The 18,307-nt window shown below is 36.5% G+C and overlaps 1 protein-coding gene and 1 long non-coding RNA gene across 3 annotated transcripts in view; one reads left to right on the forward strand and one right to left on the reverse strand.

Annotated features, from left to right (window-relative positions):
* Positions 1-12,403, reverse strand: part of LOC123880102 (WD repeat-containing protein 47) — a 56,392-nt gene extending 43,989 nt beyond the window's left edge. Inside the window, exons 1-8 of one of the 2 annotated variants that reach the window (XM_045928008.1) lie at positions 12,255-12,403; positions 10,624-10,681; positions 9,261-9,366; positions 7,221-8,463; positions 6,287-6,508; positions 5,592-5,690; positions 4,856-4,945; positions 4,184-4,229 (exon numbers count right to left, since the gene is read on the reverse strand). In XM_045928008.1, the coding sequence (XP_045783964.1) occupies positions 4,184-4,229; positions 4,856-4,945; positions 5,592-5,690; positions 6,287-6,508; positions 7,221-8,437 (1,674 nt within the window). In that variant the 5' untranslated portion in view covers positions 8,438-8,463; positions 9,261-9,366; positions 10,624-10,681; positions 12,255-12,403. The remainder of the gene's footprint in view (positions 1-4,183; positions 4,230-4,855; positions 4,946-5,591; positions 5,691-6,286; positions 6,509-7,220; positions 8,464-9,260; positions 9,367-10,623; positions 10,682-12,254) is intronic. The other variant, XM_045928009.1, reaches the window with a different exon arrangement.
* A 3,371-nt stretch (positions 12,404-15,774) lies between these two features.
* LOC123880758 lies at positions 15,775-17,456 on the forward strand. The gene is made up of 2 exons (XR_006799335.1): positions 15,775-15,864; positions 16,799-17,456. It is a non-coding gene; the product is annotated as an uncharacterized LOC123880758 (long non-coding RNA).
* Positions 17,457-18,307: the final 851 nt, after the last annotated feature.

Raw genomic sequence — 18,307 nt, forward strand, 5'->3', positions numbered from 1 at the left:
GATGCGTGCGCAATTAATCAATATAGACAATCTAAGAGTTACTCGCAAGCCGCAACACAGCCCACGCATCGCAGGCGCAACAGCGTTGGAACTAAACGATTTAATTAACTAGTTTGACATTGAGCGGGTTTTTATCTTTACGTATCTCAAACTATTGCAATCAGGCGTTACAATTAGATAATGATTTTTTTCCACGTAAACAGTACGACATAGAAAGGATATCAGCAGTTAACACGTTAGGGTGACCAATCAACACTGAGCTATGCTGCGCTATGCTGTTCTGTGATATGCTCATCACACCCCTTATAGTCCAGTCATTTGGTAGTTTTACCTGGAAAAATTTTCGGGAGTTTCGAAAATTGGTGATTTTATAGATTTCGACATGCTCTTTACGAATTTTTATTTTGCTCTTTTCAAAGATTCAACCGCGGGTTTCTTATGGGTTCTTCTCGGTTCAAGGGGTAATATAAAAGGCATTCCGAACCAGTGGTAAATGATTCAGAAGATTGTAAAAGTTTATATAATATAATGAATATAGAATCTCAATATTATTGGTCTTTGATAATAATAAAAGATGTAACGCCTTATAAAGTTTATGAGCAAAGCTGCAAGATGTAACGCGGTGATATTATTTTTCAACAGGCATTTTTATTCCTACGGCGCGTCGCGGTTGCATAGTCCTATGACTAATGCTAATAGTTAATTAGGTAATCCAATAAAGTCGGTGAAAATCCGATTATCTGAAAGCATTCCTGGCGAATAAAAAACCGCACCGAAGGATCCGCTCCGTACGATCGTAAACGAGAGTGATTTAGTAATAGTAGATTATGCAACATGGGGATAATGTAATGTCTTACGTCACGGACACCTGGATAAATCCCTCGTTCGGAACCCTCAGTGCACGAATCCGACTCGCACTTGGCCGGTTTTTTAATGATGTAACAACCATCGATGGTAACAACAAATTCACGGTTACTGGATTTTTCCCATTACTTGTGCTATAAGTGTAAAAAAAATTTGGAGACACCCACTTTTTTCGATGTTACATCCGTAAGGTCGATTTTTTCGTATACAAGTGTAAATTAAAAATTTATAACACCCCCGACGATCCAAAATATTTGAGTTTTCCAAAACATCATTTTCAAATAAATAATTATGTAGTTGTCCATCTTGACAGCTTGACATTTGTCTATTGACATACCTAATATTAAGAACCTAACGGTTATCTAACCTTCTTTTCTACAAGAAAACTAGAAAAGAGCTGATAACTCTTAAACGGCTGAACCAATTTTTTTAGATTATAGCTAAGAACACTCTCGATCAAGCCACCTTTCAAACAAAAAAAACTAAATCAAAATCGGTTCATTCGTTTAGGCGCTACGATGCCACAGACAGATACACAGATACACAGATACACAGATACACAGACACACAGATACACAGACACACAGATACACAGATACACGCGTCAAACTTATAACACCCCTCTTTTTGGGTCGGGGGTTAAAAATGTAGCCTATATCTCACCCGGACCATAATAACGAATCGATGAACACCTCATTCATCGCGGGTAGTAGTCGAGTTTCAGTATATGCGGCGTGCTATACCTAGTGTTCATAAATCTGATGGTATGATAAAACATCATTAACAACGAATTCCCTGAAGCGCGTTCAACGGAAACCGTTTGGAAAAGCGCGCGCGCCGACGTGAAACGTTCCAGCGTAGAACACGGTAAAAACTATACAGCGTGTATCAAAAACTTAGCGTTATTATTATTAGTGTTGTTATGGATATCCATATCCGTAACCGAAACTATCGGATATCCGAAATAAAAAAATATCCGTAACCGTAACTGAATCCGTAATAAAAGTTTTGGATAGTTTCGGATAGGGCGGAGTCTAACTAAATACTACACTCGTACGAATTAACTGTGCACTCCGCTGGAATGCGACACCTTCATCAGTTCACATTTTACAGTTCCTTAAAAAATTAATATCCGTAACCGAAACTATCGGATAATCCGAAATAATTTAATATCCATAACCGTAACCGAAACCGATATTATTTTTTACCAATATCCATATCCATATCCGGATCCGAAATTATATATCCATAACATCCCTAATTATTATGCTACCTTAACAAAATCCAATGCCAATAACCAATTGCCTTATCTTGTAGTTTTAGTGGTTTAGTATTTTTCAAACCCGCAATGTATAGCGTGCAAAATTCGAGACAGTGCCCCACCTACGACGCGGCCTTGACTCCGAGTGGCCTACTTCCGCAACATCCGTTGACCTCTAGCGTCAGTCAGATGTTTAATTGGCAATATATTGTGATTTTTTTTTAAATACAGTTTTTTTCCGCGTTTTTTGTGGTTTTTTATCAGTAATCTGTCTTTTTTTTGCTAGGGTTCTGGTTACACACTGTATAATATTGCTATCATAATCTGTTCATCTACAGAACACATTGATATCAAAGGATTTGAAGTACCTTTTCAAGTAGCTTAGCTTTGAGTTGCAAATTTTTCTAACCTAACCATTAGCTTAAGCTTGTTATATACTTACAATCTACACATTTGTGATTATACTAGTTTTTATAGTTTTATAATATTATGTTTTATAAAGTTAACACAGTGTCTACTAATACTGACTGTAGTTTTTGTGGCACTGCATGTAGCAGAAATAATATCATGCACTTTGTATAACTTTAATAAATAAAAAAAAGTTAACGTTCACTGTACGTAAACGGGATAGGGATTTGATTTCCTCATATTAGGCACACTTAATTATACACTTTTACAATGTTATACATGATAAAATACATATATACAACAGTTTAAAGTTATGAATAGATACAACGTATGGCCATCTCTAAAAGAGCATTCTTCTCAAAAAGCATAAAAAAGAAATCCGAAAGCCTACTTTAATTTAACATTTTTGACCAGGTTTTTCAGCGGAAGATAGACAAGATAAGAAAAGCGGAAGATAGACTCTGACAATCCGAAATATTTACTAATTCTTATATTTTAAACCATGTGTTATGTCTCTATCTAACCTTTTTATTTTAATTTAATTATACACAAATAATATAACTGGCTAACTATAGTATACATGCTGAAATTTAAATGGTTGTTACCCCGAAGTGAAATGATTTTGTCATGGTATTACAATCAATTTATAAATATAAAAATTATTAGAATCAAAAATAGCAAATTTACTATCGAGAACATACCAAACTCGAAAGAGACCTCGCACCAATGGTAATGCCGCGTGCATGCATGCTAGTTTATGCCGTATCATTAACGCACAAGAGCTTATTTTGCTGTATCATTCCATTGAGGCATTCCGAACCAGTGGTAGATGCTTTTGACGATTCAAAAGAACTTGTAAAAGTCTAATTGAATAAAAATAATTTGAATTTGAATTTGAATTTGAATTTGTAAACATTTTCACATTATCGGCAGCGCGGTTCTAGTGGATGTACTTACCTACTCTTGACGTTATGTCTAGGGAATTACTATCGTTTCTCACGCTTTCGAGTTGATGATTATTATTATTATTAGAACAAAATCAGTTTAATTTTTTAAGTGTAGCTCTATGTTTCGTTAGTACTACTGAAGGGGGAAGACAACCATTAAAATTTCACCTTGGAGTGAGCACATAGACTAGATGAAAAAGACAGACAGACGATTAGTCACCGAAAATGAAATGTTTCGAGCATAACGATCGGATCATTTTCATACTCAAGGACAATAAAATAATATAGTAAAACATATTTATTTTGAAAGTAATGACCCTTAAAACATTAGATATATTAAAATAAGATATTGGAGTAAATTTTGATGCAACTTCGCGCGAAAACCATAAAATTGTAAATCTCACGACACTAAGGCATAGTTTACTCAATCATAATAATTTTAAATGTATTCACTTGGTTTGAAATATCGATTACTTTAGTAAAATAATAACTTAAAACCAAACATTATTTGCGTTGTTAAAAGATGGTGCTCTTGAGTGTCACGCCCGTAAATATTGAAATAGCATGCTCTCATGTAAGGCCATGGGTTACCTAAGAGCACTATTAACTGTGCAACGAGGAACATGAATGTTTGTTCCTTTATTCCCTTGTTTCTGTCTGGATTTTCAATACAAGTCTGTGTTTAAAAAAAAAGATGACTCACCATATTCGGAGAAACTGAGAGTATTCGCTCCCGTGGATGCAGTCGTCTGAAATGATATAAAAACCGGTCAAGTGCGAGTCGGATTTAAACACCGGGAGAAATAACACTTTTTTTTAATTTGCATGGTAGCCATTTAAATTTTTTAGTTATTGTTACGATGGCAAACACACAGATAATTCCAACTCTCAACCTATTACGTTTCATAAGATAAAACCTGCTCACAGACAGACGGACGGACGGACAGCGGAAGCTTAGTTATAGGGTCCGATGTGGACCCTTCAAGTACGGAGTGCTATAATAGGCTGCACTATAAATCTACTACAATTGTTTTGTTTGTAGTTTCTTTGAGTTTTTTTCTTGTTTTGTGCGCAATAAAGCCATACCTTTTTTATCAAGATGTAGAATAAAAGCTTGTAAGTAGAGTTATTTGTTATATATTGTTATAAATTTGATATAGACAAGAGCATTTAAGAGCTATATACTTTGGACTTATATTACTTATAGGTCCCATAGGCAGCACAAATTTAAGCTCAGCTAGGGGCTTGGCGCTACTAGAGATCTCATAACTTTTTAACAGTGAAAACGTTATGAACTTGTGAGTCTTGGCAACCAAAACATGAATTGTTTTTGGTGGGATCTATCTATATTCTATATGTACCTATATATTCTTACCTCATGGGAGAGAATCCTTCTGAAATGAACTCGTCCTCTTCCGATTCCCGTTTAGGCGGAGTCTTCCTCGGTGTTCTAACATCTTCAAACCTGAAAGAGTTTTTTAAAATTCAAATACTATAGGACTGGTTCACCGCAATGATCAATCTATCGTGGACGCACTACTGGCATGGGTCTGCTCTCGGGATGAGAAGTCTACCACGCTGGCCCAGTGTGGATTGGCAGACTTCAGGCTTTGAGAATATTATGGAGAACTCTGAGGCTTGCAGGTTTCCTCACGATGTTTTCCTTCACTGTTAAAGCAAGTGATATTGAATGAGTACTTAATCCATCGAAAGAATTATTCGATTTTATTTGGCAAGTGTTCAATTTACTATTGTTGTATATAACTGTACAAATGGCAATGCGAATTTTGTTGGATCATTTGTTTCGCGCAAATGAGTGAAAAGTACTATACAAGTTTCGACCGAAACAGCAATTCACTTATGCACTGTTATGCACTTTTCAATCTATATGGCGGTTATTTTGATTTTTTTTATTTGTTGTTATAGCGGCAATAAAAATACACACTCTTTGAAAGTTACATACTCTACCTATTAAGGTTCATGAGCTACAGCCCACTACCAGACAGACAGACAGACAGATGTACATGGATGGACAGACAGCGGATTGTATTGGGCTGCGCTTTGGGTACCGAACCTTAAAAAACATTTCAGTAGGGAAGAAAATAAATTACCTTGGAGGAATAATTGGGTTGACCACATCAATTTCCGATGGCATAGGCGAGTTTAACTTAAAAGCTGTATTGCTTTGCTCAGGACCAACTGGGTCGAGTCTAGAAAAAAAATAAGTGGCTTTTATATTTTTATTTTAATGACCTCCCTGGCGCTGTGGACTGTGTGTGGAGTGAAAGGTCCCGGATTCGATTCCCGGTAAGGGTCTGAAATTTTCTAATTTCAAAATCTCTGGTCTGGTCTGGTGGAAGACTTCGGCCGTGGCTAGTTACCACCCTACCGGCAAAGACGGACAGACAGAGAGAGGGACAGGGGAGGCTTAGTGAAACAATTTTAAATATTAATAATTACCAAAAATTTAAACGGACCTTACAAGAATACTTAGTAGACAAGGCGTACTACACTATTCAAGAATACGCCAATAGATATAAAGCATAATAATTGTTACGATTCTCTTTATTTTTCTTATTAGACATTATATTATTTTATTTTTATTATATTCCATTGTAATTGTAACTTACTTTGACTTTAAATGTATAAAATATTGCATGCCGTAAGGCTAAATTTGGCTGTACTTATTATAAGCTTAGATTAAGACCAATGTATATACCCAAATTTGCAATAAATTTGATTGATTGATTGATTGATTAGTGATACGTCGGTCGGGAACCCTAAAAATATAGTAACGAGTACTTACGGTTGCTGCGGTCTGTACTCGGACGAACACAAAACGCGTAGGTATTCCTCACACTCTATTTGTTTTTTCTGCTGGTACTCGGTAAGTAAATCGCGCCGAAACTCGTTTTGGACGGATTGGACAACATCCTGTTTGGGGCTCACAGCGATCGAAGTCGCTGCCGCTATGCTCACTGGCGATGATGTGGCAAGTGGCGGTGCCAGCCATAACTGTCTCTGTGGTCTGGAAACAAATGTATTCTATTTGGACTCCGTATCTCTAGAGAACAAACCGATCGAGTCGAATTTGCACACCAACATTTCCTCCCCATTGTACAAGAAATCATAAACCAGTATTTTATTATACTGGTTAGCAAGTAAATGCCAAACAGCACCATCTTGATGTGATTTAATAAACTAATTATTTCGCACAAATTCACGGTTTTTCTTTACTTGTGTAATAAAGTAGGCTTTTTGAAGTATGGAACTCTAATAAAATAATAATCGATTTCAGTAACCTAGCAACCAAAAGTATTATAGAACTAAATTAACTCTTGTATGACATAATAAATTCGGTAAGAAATTTAATTATTTTTTAATTTTCAATGTTTGTGGTTACTGAAGTCAGTTTAAAAAATAACATATTTTTCAATTGTTAGTGGTCATGTATTAAAATATGCTATGCCTAGTTTAAAACCTACTATTTACTTAGCTACTACACTGATCGCGAGCAATTTTCTCTTATCCATTGAGGAGTTCCATTCTCCATCGCCAAAGATATTCGTCAGATCTTCACCAAATTGCAATGGGACCTCTGAAGCTGTCATGCTTCATCAAAATCGGTTCATAATTGGCGGAGTGATCGCACACAAAACACACAAAAAAACATAGTCGAATTATTGAGAACCTTCTCCTTTTTTTGAAGTCAGTCAAAAAGGAACCTAATTGATTTGTACCTGCGCTCCGGTGTCGTCACAGCTGAAGCACCAATGCTGGTATCAATGTTTTTCTCGCCTGATTTTTCAGTTTCTTTGATCGGTTGCAGTTTCTCATTCAACGTGATAAATGCCGTGTTGTGTTCATCTGTGGTGCTGTCAGAAAGGTTATCTACAGGAGCGTTTATCGCATTGCTGCTACTACTGGGGAGATGGAAAGACGTGGATGGCCCATAGTACATAGCCGATAAAGCCATTAGGTCCGGGTGCTTTGGAGCGCCGTCGGGCAATGGTCGCAGCGATCGCGTCATAGCGTCCGCGGCCGACCTCGGTCTCTTAAAAGGCATCGACAAGTGAGGGTAAGTCCGGGGCTTTATGGGCGTCACAAGCATGTGCTCAGTCCATGAGGTATGTAACGAGGGCCGCACCAATTTTTCCACAGCCACATCCAACTTCCTCTGATCAAAAGTTATTTTAAAAGTCTCCGAAGGTATGGACTCGAGCCACGACAGCAAACTCAAATCTTTTTCATTGAACGGGGGGACGTCCAACAACTGTAAGAAGTCCATTTCATTTAGATCTGGTTCTTTCGTCCCTGATGCTTTGGCGTGACAATAATTCATACATGTTTCATATAATAATCCTTTAATCATAAGCTGGATCAAACGATCGTTTTTGGCGCTTTTGAGCGCACCACTTGAGGTTTTTTTTTCGGAAGGAAGGAATTGCTCCACGAGAGGGAGCACTTCGAAAAAACATTGTACTCTAGCATTACTAGGGTTCCACTGCTTATACTCGGCGTCCTCTGTGATAGTCGGAAGAGTTAACAATAAACACAACTTAGCATACTCTTCTTTCGAAGGAGCTAATTTTTCTAACTGTTCTAATACTTTCACTACATCTTTTACAATGTCTTCTACGTTATCGAACGCTCTCACTTCGGATTTCATACACAAAAGTTCAATAAATTTATGTCTCAAAATAGCATAGTTAAATCTTTCGACCTCAAACGCTTTCAAAGCGGTTAGAGGTTGTATATAAACCAGTACATCATCCCACTGCCCATCCAGGATTAATTGGCGGAGATATAGTACGTCGTTGGAGTAATTCCCGTTGACGACGCCAGTCTCTCTCTCCAGTGATAACTGTGTTATGTGCAATTGTCTAGTGTGGAGGAATTCTAACATGAGCTTGACCACATCTTCTTCCCCAAGGTTTAGATGTAATATGGGCGGCATCGTTGATTCCGTTTGTCTTGTCGAATCTAAAACAAAACATTTTAATAGATATCAGTTGGTGGACATCACGATCATCACTATGATCGAGTTATCACCGGCTCACGACAGGTAGAATGAAAAGGGTTTAGGCCATAGTCCGCGCCGTTTTACAGACTTCACACACCTTTCAAAACATTATGGAGAACTCTCAGGCATGCAGGCTTTCTTTCACAGTTAAATCAAGTGATATTGCTTAAAAACGCACATAACGCCGAAAAGTCAGAGTTGCGTTCCCGGGATCGAACCCCCGCCATCCCGCATAGAAGGCGGACGTCCTAACCTCTAGGCTTCACTACAGAAAACATTAGAAAAACCATAAGAAAGCTACGTGTAATAGAAAGTGGCTCAAAACGCTAAATGTACTTTAACTTTGCTCAAACTTACTTTGCTTTAACTCTAAGTAAAGTCAAAGTAGATGTAAATCTCAGCCTAGTATTGAGAGCTCCGACCATTAATACAAAACACAGGAAGTTTCTGTTATTCAAATTGAATACAAACAAAATTAGCGATCTCAATGGCTTTTTAGTTCCTATCTATGCATGTAACGTAACTAACAAGTGAACCTACAATTTGCCGCTATACCATTCAAGCACAATCTTCGGCAACTTTTGTCGTCCATCAAAATAGATCACTAAGGACTTATGGACTACTAGATGATACAAGATTGCGACAAATGAAAATTTTAACTTTTTGGGCTCTACATTAATAAAAATGCTTTCTCTGATTGTCCAAATATATTTAACAGTATAGAAATCATCCAATTACAAGTGAAGATAATAATTACCCTGTTGCTGTTTTTGCTTCTCCACAATAATAATTCAATGAATGTCCGTGTAGTGAAAAGTGATGTTTTTATGGTTTTTCCCCAATTGATTTTTCCCTTGTCAGACCTAAACACCAAAAGAACAGCACAAATTGTATTAATATACAATACTATATATAGTATTAATATACAATACAAGTAGACTTCCCTGGCGCAGTGGTGAGCGCTACATGGTCTTATAAATGGGAGGTCCTGGGTTCAATTCTCGGAAAGGCCAATTCGGGAGTTTTTAACTTTAAAGTGTCCCTGGCTTAGTCTGGTGGTGGATGCCGTATAGAAACGGATAAGGGATATAGGTTTGATAAAACTGCCATATCACTTCAAAGTTAACCAGCTACTATCTTACACTTCATCATCACTTGCCACCAGGTGAGATCACAGTCAAGTATAAACTTGTAATGGAATACAAAACACTGTAAGGAAACATAGTAAGGACACAGCTATATGTATTATCATCAACTGACACCAGCGGGGCAAATTGCTAACTCAGTGATCATCATTAAATGAAAGCCTTGTTAGAATTGAATATTATTTATAGTTTTGATTAGCTTGTACCAGACAGAAGTGGTGCAGGATTACCATTATTTTTAAGCTCTATGCACCTCTTTTCCTATCAAGTAATAACCTAGGCAAATTCCTAACTCAATGGTTCCTATCGCTGAACAGGATGGTGTACAAGCGATAGGAACCATAATGCTGTTTTTAGCCATTAGTATGACTATTTCTTTTATTTAATACTTTCTATTCTGAGAGGAGATCCGTGCTCAGTAGTGAGTCGTTCATGGGATGATGATTATGAAGTATATTTTAATTGGCCTTAAGGATAAGCCGGCTGCAGGGTACGGTTTGATACTCAGACATGTGCAATAAATGGGCCTGCATCATTTATCCCTTAGGGCATTAAAAGGCAGCGAGGAACAAATAAAAATTGTATTCAGACAGGACAGATTCTATCGATGATTGACAAAGGTCAGTGTCAGCTTGCTTTCTGGGCTGATTCATGGGTTTAGTAGGGTTATTTGGAGACTCAGTATTCAACAGTCAACAATAGCCACCGAGCTTATTTGACATTTAATTTTAATCCATAGAAAGTTTTGTATGAGAAATCATTTTAATATCACTCAGCAAAACAGCACTGTAGAACCAATCAATATTAAATCAGCTCGGTGGATATCAGCTCAGTATTTAGCAAATCAGTATGCAGGTGGCACATTTTTGGGAAGTTTGTTTGGGAAGGGTCAGGCCATGGCAGATGTAAAGGATCCCCTGGAATATATACCTCCATTACTTTCCTGCCTTACATACAAAACGCAAGCCAACTTACCAGATACCAAGGCTCATCCAGAAGCAACTAGCTGGAGGGCGGGCGGTCCAATAATTACCTTAAAAAGAATTAAAAAAATAGAATATTAAGTAGGTATACGACTTACAACACAAGATTAGAAGTGATATCACTCTACAAATTTGACTGTAGTGTAGTAACTTTACATCTTAAATGTATGTAACAATCTTCTTTATTATGGTTCCATTCTCCTTTTTTAAAGTTCCGTACCTTAAAAGGCAAAATGGAACCCTTATAGTATCACTTTTTTGTCTGTCTGTCTGACCATCTGTCATGTCTGTCAAGAAAACCTATAGGGTACTTCCCGTTGACCTAGAATCATGAAATTTGGCTGGTAGGTAGGTCTTATAGCACAAGTAAAGGAAAAATCTGTGAATTTGTGGTTCCATCACAAAAAAAAATTTAAATGTGTTCATGAACAAATAATTAGTAACTTCAAATTTCAAAGTAAGAAAACTATACCAAGTAGGGTTTTATATGAAAGAGCTTTACCATACATTCTAAAACAGATTTATTTTTATTTTTATGCATAATAGTTTTTGATTTATGGTGCATTATTATGTGTTATGTACATATGTATGTACCTAGTAGAGTGTATGTTTATGTATACCTATTAATTTAATTATATAGTTGCTTTGTGACCCCCCATCTTACAATTCTATAAGTTCTTAGGTATGGGTAGCCTGGAAGCGATCACTTCACCCTTTATTTTTTTAAAGTCTCTCCTGTATTTTATTCTTTGTCACAGTATTAACTATTAAGCATGAAGTTGTTTAAATAAATAAATAAGTAAATAATATATCAGAAAAATACCTGAACACAGAACCCTTGGTACTCGAGTCTAACTCACACTTGGTGGCTCTTTTCATATACAGTGCAATATTTAAGAACAAGTACTAATTTGATGGCAGATGTACAAAACAACTTGTTACAACTAAACTAAACTAAAGTCATATAAACCCATTTTTAAATTTTGACCATTCACAAATATGTATTGCTATGTATGTAATATTTAATATGTAAAGATGTGCACACTATGTGAGTAATATTTAGACTTGTGGAGTACACTGACTTTAGTAAGGTAGGGACATAATATAATATGTAGTAACTACATCTAGAAAAAGAAATGAGGATCATAAACAAATATCCAGTGCATATTAAACATCGTTATTTTATCATGAGCATGTCTAGATCGTTACTTTCACCTGCACTATTTGACGATAACGTATGTTCTGGGCGAGAGCCCACGGTTGCATACTTAAGGAAATTATTGGTGCATCTCTGACACATGCCGCTAAGAGAAAATAAATCTAGAATCGTGCTTCAAAACAATTTCGATTCAACGAAACACCACGTGACCAGTCCCAAGAGCTAAACTTACGAACATTATTTATTTTAAACCCAAATCAACGAAACTGCCGCCTACACTAAATGTCGAGCTCCATAAAAGCCTACACGGCTCAAAAATGTTTAATTTTAAGCACCATTTAACTGTATAAATTATTAAAACATGGGCTCTCATTAGAAATAAGATAAAATACCCGCAAAATAGTCGAATAATAACGTTTTTACAACAAAATCAGCTGGCGAAAATTGTTAAAAATGTAACTCACATAATTTAAACTGCATACAAAATTGAAGACAGTTCTTTTTAAAATTATACGACTTTATAAGGATAAAATTTGAAGAACTTTTTCATTGCGACCACTAACGCTCAGGAAAACCAGGGAAACTGACTGAAATGGAATGGTAGCTAATTAACCACAGACCAATAACATATAGGATATAATTAACTAAATGAATGACAAAACTTGAATATTATTTTTTTTCGACGAAAAAGCAATATTTATCTATGATAAACTTCAACTTGTCGTCTATCCTATAGGTTATTGTTCTGTGTTGTCGTCTTCTTTTCTCGGTGGTGTAGACTCTAGACCTAGACCCTAGACTGTCTACAAATCCAACAAGCCGAAGCCGACAAAGCATCCTCTATAATATGTGCGACAAGGCTCTCTTGGCACTACCTATGCTTGGCACTTGGATGACATGCGAAGGGGTTTTCCCGCGAAATTCAAGTTTAATGTGGCTTTTTGCAATTTGTAAACTAATACGACAAAGTACGCTTATGGCACTCTGATTGCGCCAATGGCAGTATCATCCTCACAGGTTTATATGAAAAAATTTCTTGAAAGGGTCCAGTTTAAAAAATTAGCTCTTGTATCGACTGATTTGTGAGTAGCTCATGTCAAAATCATTATTTTATGTAATCATGTGAAGATGATTTTGCCATTGTCGGGATTAGAATGCCATAAGCCTACTTTGTCGTATTTATTTACAAATTGTGGAAAACCAAATTAAATTAGAATTTCGCGGGCAGACCCGTCTCATTCGCTTTACAGGGGGGCGTAGTTGTAGCACAAATGCTGCCAGCAAATAAAATCTTATCAAGTTTAGGGAATATCATTAAAATATCAACGTTGAAAATCGAGTAAGTTTTATCAAATTTTAACTGAAAGAGGAATGAAAGCCGTTCCTGTTTGTACATCGAAAAAGAATCATAAAAACCATTGATAGGCCACCTATAGATATAACCTACCATGTTTATTAATAGAGGTAATCATTCATCCAAGCTTGGACTGTATTAAGATATTGTACCGCCAGACGCTTGCGACAAATAACATCAAACATTAGCAAACACCACTCAGTATTAATCAAGGTATAAGGTATACACAACAGTGTTTAGCTATGGTTTATCTTGCAGCAAATCGGATCAAGATATCCCAAGCGTTAGCAAGCAAGCCAAACGATGGCCAAACACTGTCTATAAAAAATACTCTGTGGTGCTTGCTGAATGTTATTTGCCGCAAGCGTCTGGCGACACCATTATATTGTATACCTATATATTCCATGGTTTTGACTGTGTATCCGAATCCGAATGCCAGCATTGAATATTTTGTAAACAGCGCCATTTTGCAAATGTTGAAAAAAATTTTTTTGGGAAGTGACACGGCCGACGTCTCTATCCTAATTCATTGATCTTTCCTTATAAACACGGATTTTTAGGGTTCCGTACCTTTAAAGGAAAAACGGAACCCTTTAGGATCACTTTGTTGTCTGTCTGTCTGTCGGTCCGTCCGTCCGTCCATCCGTCCGTCCGTCGTGTCTGTCAAGAAACCTATAGGGTACTTTCCGTTGACCTAGAATCATGAAATTTGTCAGGTAGGTAGGTCTTATAGAATCTGAAAACCGCGAATTTGTGACTACATCATTAAAAAAAAATTAAAATGTGTTTCGATTTTCAAAGTAAGATAACTTTATACGTAGTGGGGTATCATATGAAAGGCCTATGGGTACTTCCCGTTGAGCTAGAATCATGAAATTTGGCAAGTAGGTAGGTCTTATAAAACAAGTAAAGGAATATAAATCAGAAAACCGTGAATTTATGGTTACATCATTAAAAAAATTAAAATGTGTTTCAATTTTCAAAGTAAGATAACTCTGCCAAGTGTCATATGGAAGGGCTTTACCTGTACATTGTAAAACAGATTTTTATTTAACTATAATAGTTTTTGATTTATCGTGCAAAATGTTGGAAAAAATACCCGAGTATGGAACCCTCAGTGCGCGAGTCTAACTCGCATTTGGCCGGTTTTTTACCTAACGTAGAACCTGAGCGTAGAACGTAGACGTACCGGACCTCTACCGGACGTACCTACACAGCTGCCTACTTGCTGCCTAAAGTTCCATTGGCAACACTGTACATATTTTATTATCTGTGCGTAGTATACTCCAAGCAGCCCTCCAAGTATCCTCTATTAATCTGTGGGCAAGTCAGAAATCAGGCAAAAGTGCGGTTCGTAGTAACGGTTTTCGGCGACCTGTTAGTCCTGTGTCAATCGTTCATTTTCTGCGATTCGGTCGTTCAAGTACTGATTACAGCAACGACTGAGATCTTTTCAGTCGTTCATCAGTCATCAGTCATTTTTTCAGTACTTCGGTACTTCGGTCCAATCAGTCTCTTCGTTCCTCACGAATGTATCGGTATTCGGTACTCAGTCTCAGTCGTCAGTCTCAGTCGTGAATCGGACGATGAGACTCCAAGACGTCTCGATTGCGCACGCTCGTTTCGTATAGTTTCGCGTTTTGTTATAGGTCGTCCGACGACGCGGGTTCAAAATCGTTGCATTATTGTAATATTTTTCCCGATTGTATGCACTGTTATGATGTAATTACCTATCTTTTTAGTTGAGCTTTTATTTTTAAACGTGTTTAATCATTATGTTAAGATTTATAGATACTAAAACCTTATGCATCTCATATACCTACACGTGTTGCCTAAATGAAGTAGGTAGATACCTACGATTTTACAATGAACATAACAACAAGGGTAAATATTGGGAAAATATACCTACCTAGTCCATATCTATATATTACTAGCTGATGCCCGCAGCTTCGCCCGCGTGGATTGGTCAGATCCCCTGCAGCATCAGGATTGAGGAGTTGGACTCCAAATTTTTTATGAAACAATGTCGCAAAGTTCCTCTATCGATTAAAAAAGAAATGACGCAAATCGGTTCAGAAATCTCGGAGATTTCGGTGTACATAGGTAGAAAAACACAACTCCCTTTTTGAAAGTCGGTTAAAAAAGTAGCCTATGTTACTCCCTGGTCAATTCTCTACTTGTCTGTGAAAATCCCGTCAAAATCGATTCAGCCGTTCCCAAGATTAGCCTTTTCAAACAGACAGACAGACAGACAGAAAGACAGACAGACAGACAGACAAAAATTTTAAAAACGTGTGATTCAGTTATAGTATCGTTCAAATAACCATATGACCTTAATATACGGTAGTTATTTCGAAATTACAGACAGACACTCCAATTTTATTTATTAGTAATATAGATTATTTATTAGTAATATAGATTAGTATAGATTACTTACTATTACTATTTTACTATGATCTGTAGACCAATCATTTCTTTCAATATTTTTTAGTTTCATTCTTCGTTCTCGGTGGTTCTCGGTTCGTGGCGACTGGTTGAACCGGATCGGTCAAAAACGACTGATTCGTTCATCAGTACTTTTGCGCGACCTCAGTCAAATGACCGAATCGGTCGTGACTGACACAGGACTACGACCTGTTGGATTTCGACTAAGCATCCGTGGAATTCGTTGCTATTATTAAGAAGAAGATTGTTTCAAGTGGAAATCTGAAATTAACTGGGTGAGTTTTTGTAATTAGTGTTTCACTATATTGTGGAACTTGAAAGGTTGCAAGTAATTTTAAACTTGTCATGAATAAAATGGCACGTGGCTGGCAAAGTGTATTGAGCGGATGTAAAACTGAGAAAAGGCTTTTCTCAGATACACATCAGCACAATACAGTTTATAGAAATAACAATATTTCTATATTGTATGTAGATGAATAAACTATCACTAATTGTTTCCACGTTTTGTTACCAAAGTCGTCGGTAGACCGTATAGATATGCCATATCTGGGGACCTGACCACCAAAGCTGATGGGATTTAGAGACTGTCAGTTCTAAATTGATATTGAAGGATGATTACGGACAGGCACTTTGGTCCTGGGAAATCAAAAGTTCCCACGGGATTTTTAAAAACCTAAATCCACGCGGGCGAAGCTGCGGGCATCAGCTGGTACTGTATAATATGGTTGGTTTTCAACAGATTTGCTCGATATTTATTCTAGCTTTTAGCTATTTTATAGGGTTCCATACCTTAAAAGGAAAAAAGAAACCCTTATAAGATCACTTTGTTGTCTGTCTGTCCGTCTGCCATGTCTATCAAGAAAACCAATAGGGTACTTCCGGTTGACCTAAAATCATGAAATTTGGCAGGTAGGTAGGTCTTATAGCACAAGGAAAAAACCCCGAAACCCGCGAATTTGTGGTTATAGCACACAAAAGATTAAAATGTGTTTCAATTTTCAAAGTAAGATAATTATTCCAAGTGGGGTATCATAACAAAGGACCTCACCTGTGCATTCTAAAACAGATTTTTATTTATTTGGTTATATATTAGTTTTTGATTTCTCATCTGAAAAAATACCTAAGTAATAACCCTCGGTGCGCGAGTCTGACTGCACCTGGCCGTTTTTTTTATATCAACATCTAATACTTTTCATGTTTGATTTCCAGATTAGATGCTAGAGAGATGCCACGAGAGATAGAACACATCCAAAAATTCATTATAATTAAAAAAACCAACCTTGAAACCATATTCGAAGAACCAAAACCAAAATTAAATCCATATATGGGGATTAGAAAAATCAAAAGATTGTTACCACTAGGAAAAAGCAGGACTTTAAGTGCAGAAAAGAAAATGCTCCGGCGATTAAAGGTTATTACAATGGGGAAAAAATCATTCCTAAATAGAAAAAAAATCAGTATGGCGAACTTCAAGAAACATTTAGAAGAACTCCAACTCGCTTCTCAGGAGGAATAGCTTTTAAGATATTGTTATTTATTATTATCTTATTAAATTAGAATATATGACTTATTAGATTAGATTAATATTACAGTGAAATTTGTCTTATGACTCTTATGAAAATGCTCACGAGGCGTTGTGGAATTGCAGAAAGATCACAGCAAAATGAGTATTGTGTCTGTCTGTGGTCTTTCTGTGATTGCCACAATGCGTTGTGAGCATTTTCTTAGGAGCCATAACATGAATTTTGCAATAGGGATAACTGTCACATGAGTTTTATTAGGAGACATAACATGTATTTTGCAATAGGGATAACTGTCACATAATTATAAGTTTTTTGTCTGAATTAATTAAACTATAATAATATCATAAAGCTTTTTATTTTGTGGGGAAGTGGGATATTTCCTTAGTATTTACAAACTTCATGTGGTTAGTTTTTTGTTAGTCATTTTAGTACATATAATAGTTTGTAAGGATGGGATGGATCCCAAATCTGGGTGAAAGTCTCCTCCATTACTTCTTCAGTTCAAGTAGAGTTCTAAAAACTTTGTAAGTATGACTTATTAGATACTGCGAGCCAACATATCATTGCTCCCTTATCAGGTTGAAATCTATAGACTGACTTTGCTTTTACTTACAATTCGGTTTAACGAGACAGATTTATGCGCGGTATAACGCTGTCTCGTTTTAACAGTGTCTTAAGTCTGAGCAAAATCAAAGTGCACTTTATAGATCTCAGCATAGTCAGATAGGACTATTTGCTGCTAAAATTGCTTTTTTTAACATCCTAAACATGAAATAATCTGTCTGTTTGCATTATACAGAAATCCATAAGCAAAATAAACTGAATCCTTATATGTGTGGGTCACTGTGATGTGCAAAGTTAGAATTCGGTGGAATCCTAGTGCTTTAGTTCTAGTACTGGCTTGTGTCCTAGGTCCTATGCAGCAACTGGGTTTTCTAGGTTTGAAATGAATACACACATTCACTGGTCAAAACGTCTTATATTTAATTATAATTCTAATTTCACATTGTCATTTACACTTTATATTTCAGATATTAGGTATATTATATGTTATAATATGCTTGGTGGCTTCTCAAAGAATCATTTCATATATTGACAAAGTACTCTGTAGAATCGTTCCATACATTTTACCCATAATAAATTAGGTTGAGAATAACGGGTTTTTGCTTTGGACCGATACATTGATTTATTTGCT

This window comes from Maniola jurtina, chromosome Z (genome assembly GCF_905333055.1).
Source record: "Maniola jurtina chromosome Z, ilManJurt1.1, whole genome shotgun sequence".
Classification (NCBI taxonomy): Eukaryota; Metazoa; Arthropoda; class Insecta; order Lepidoptera; family Nymphalidae; genus Maniola; species Maniola jurtina.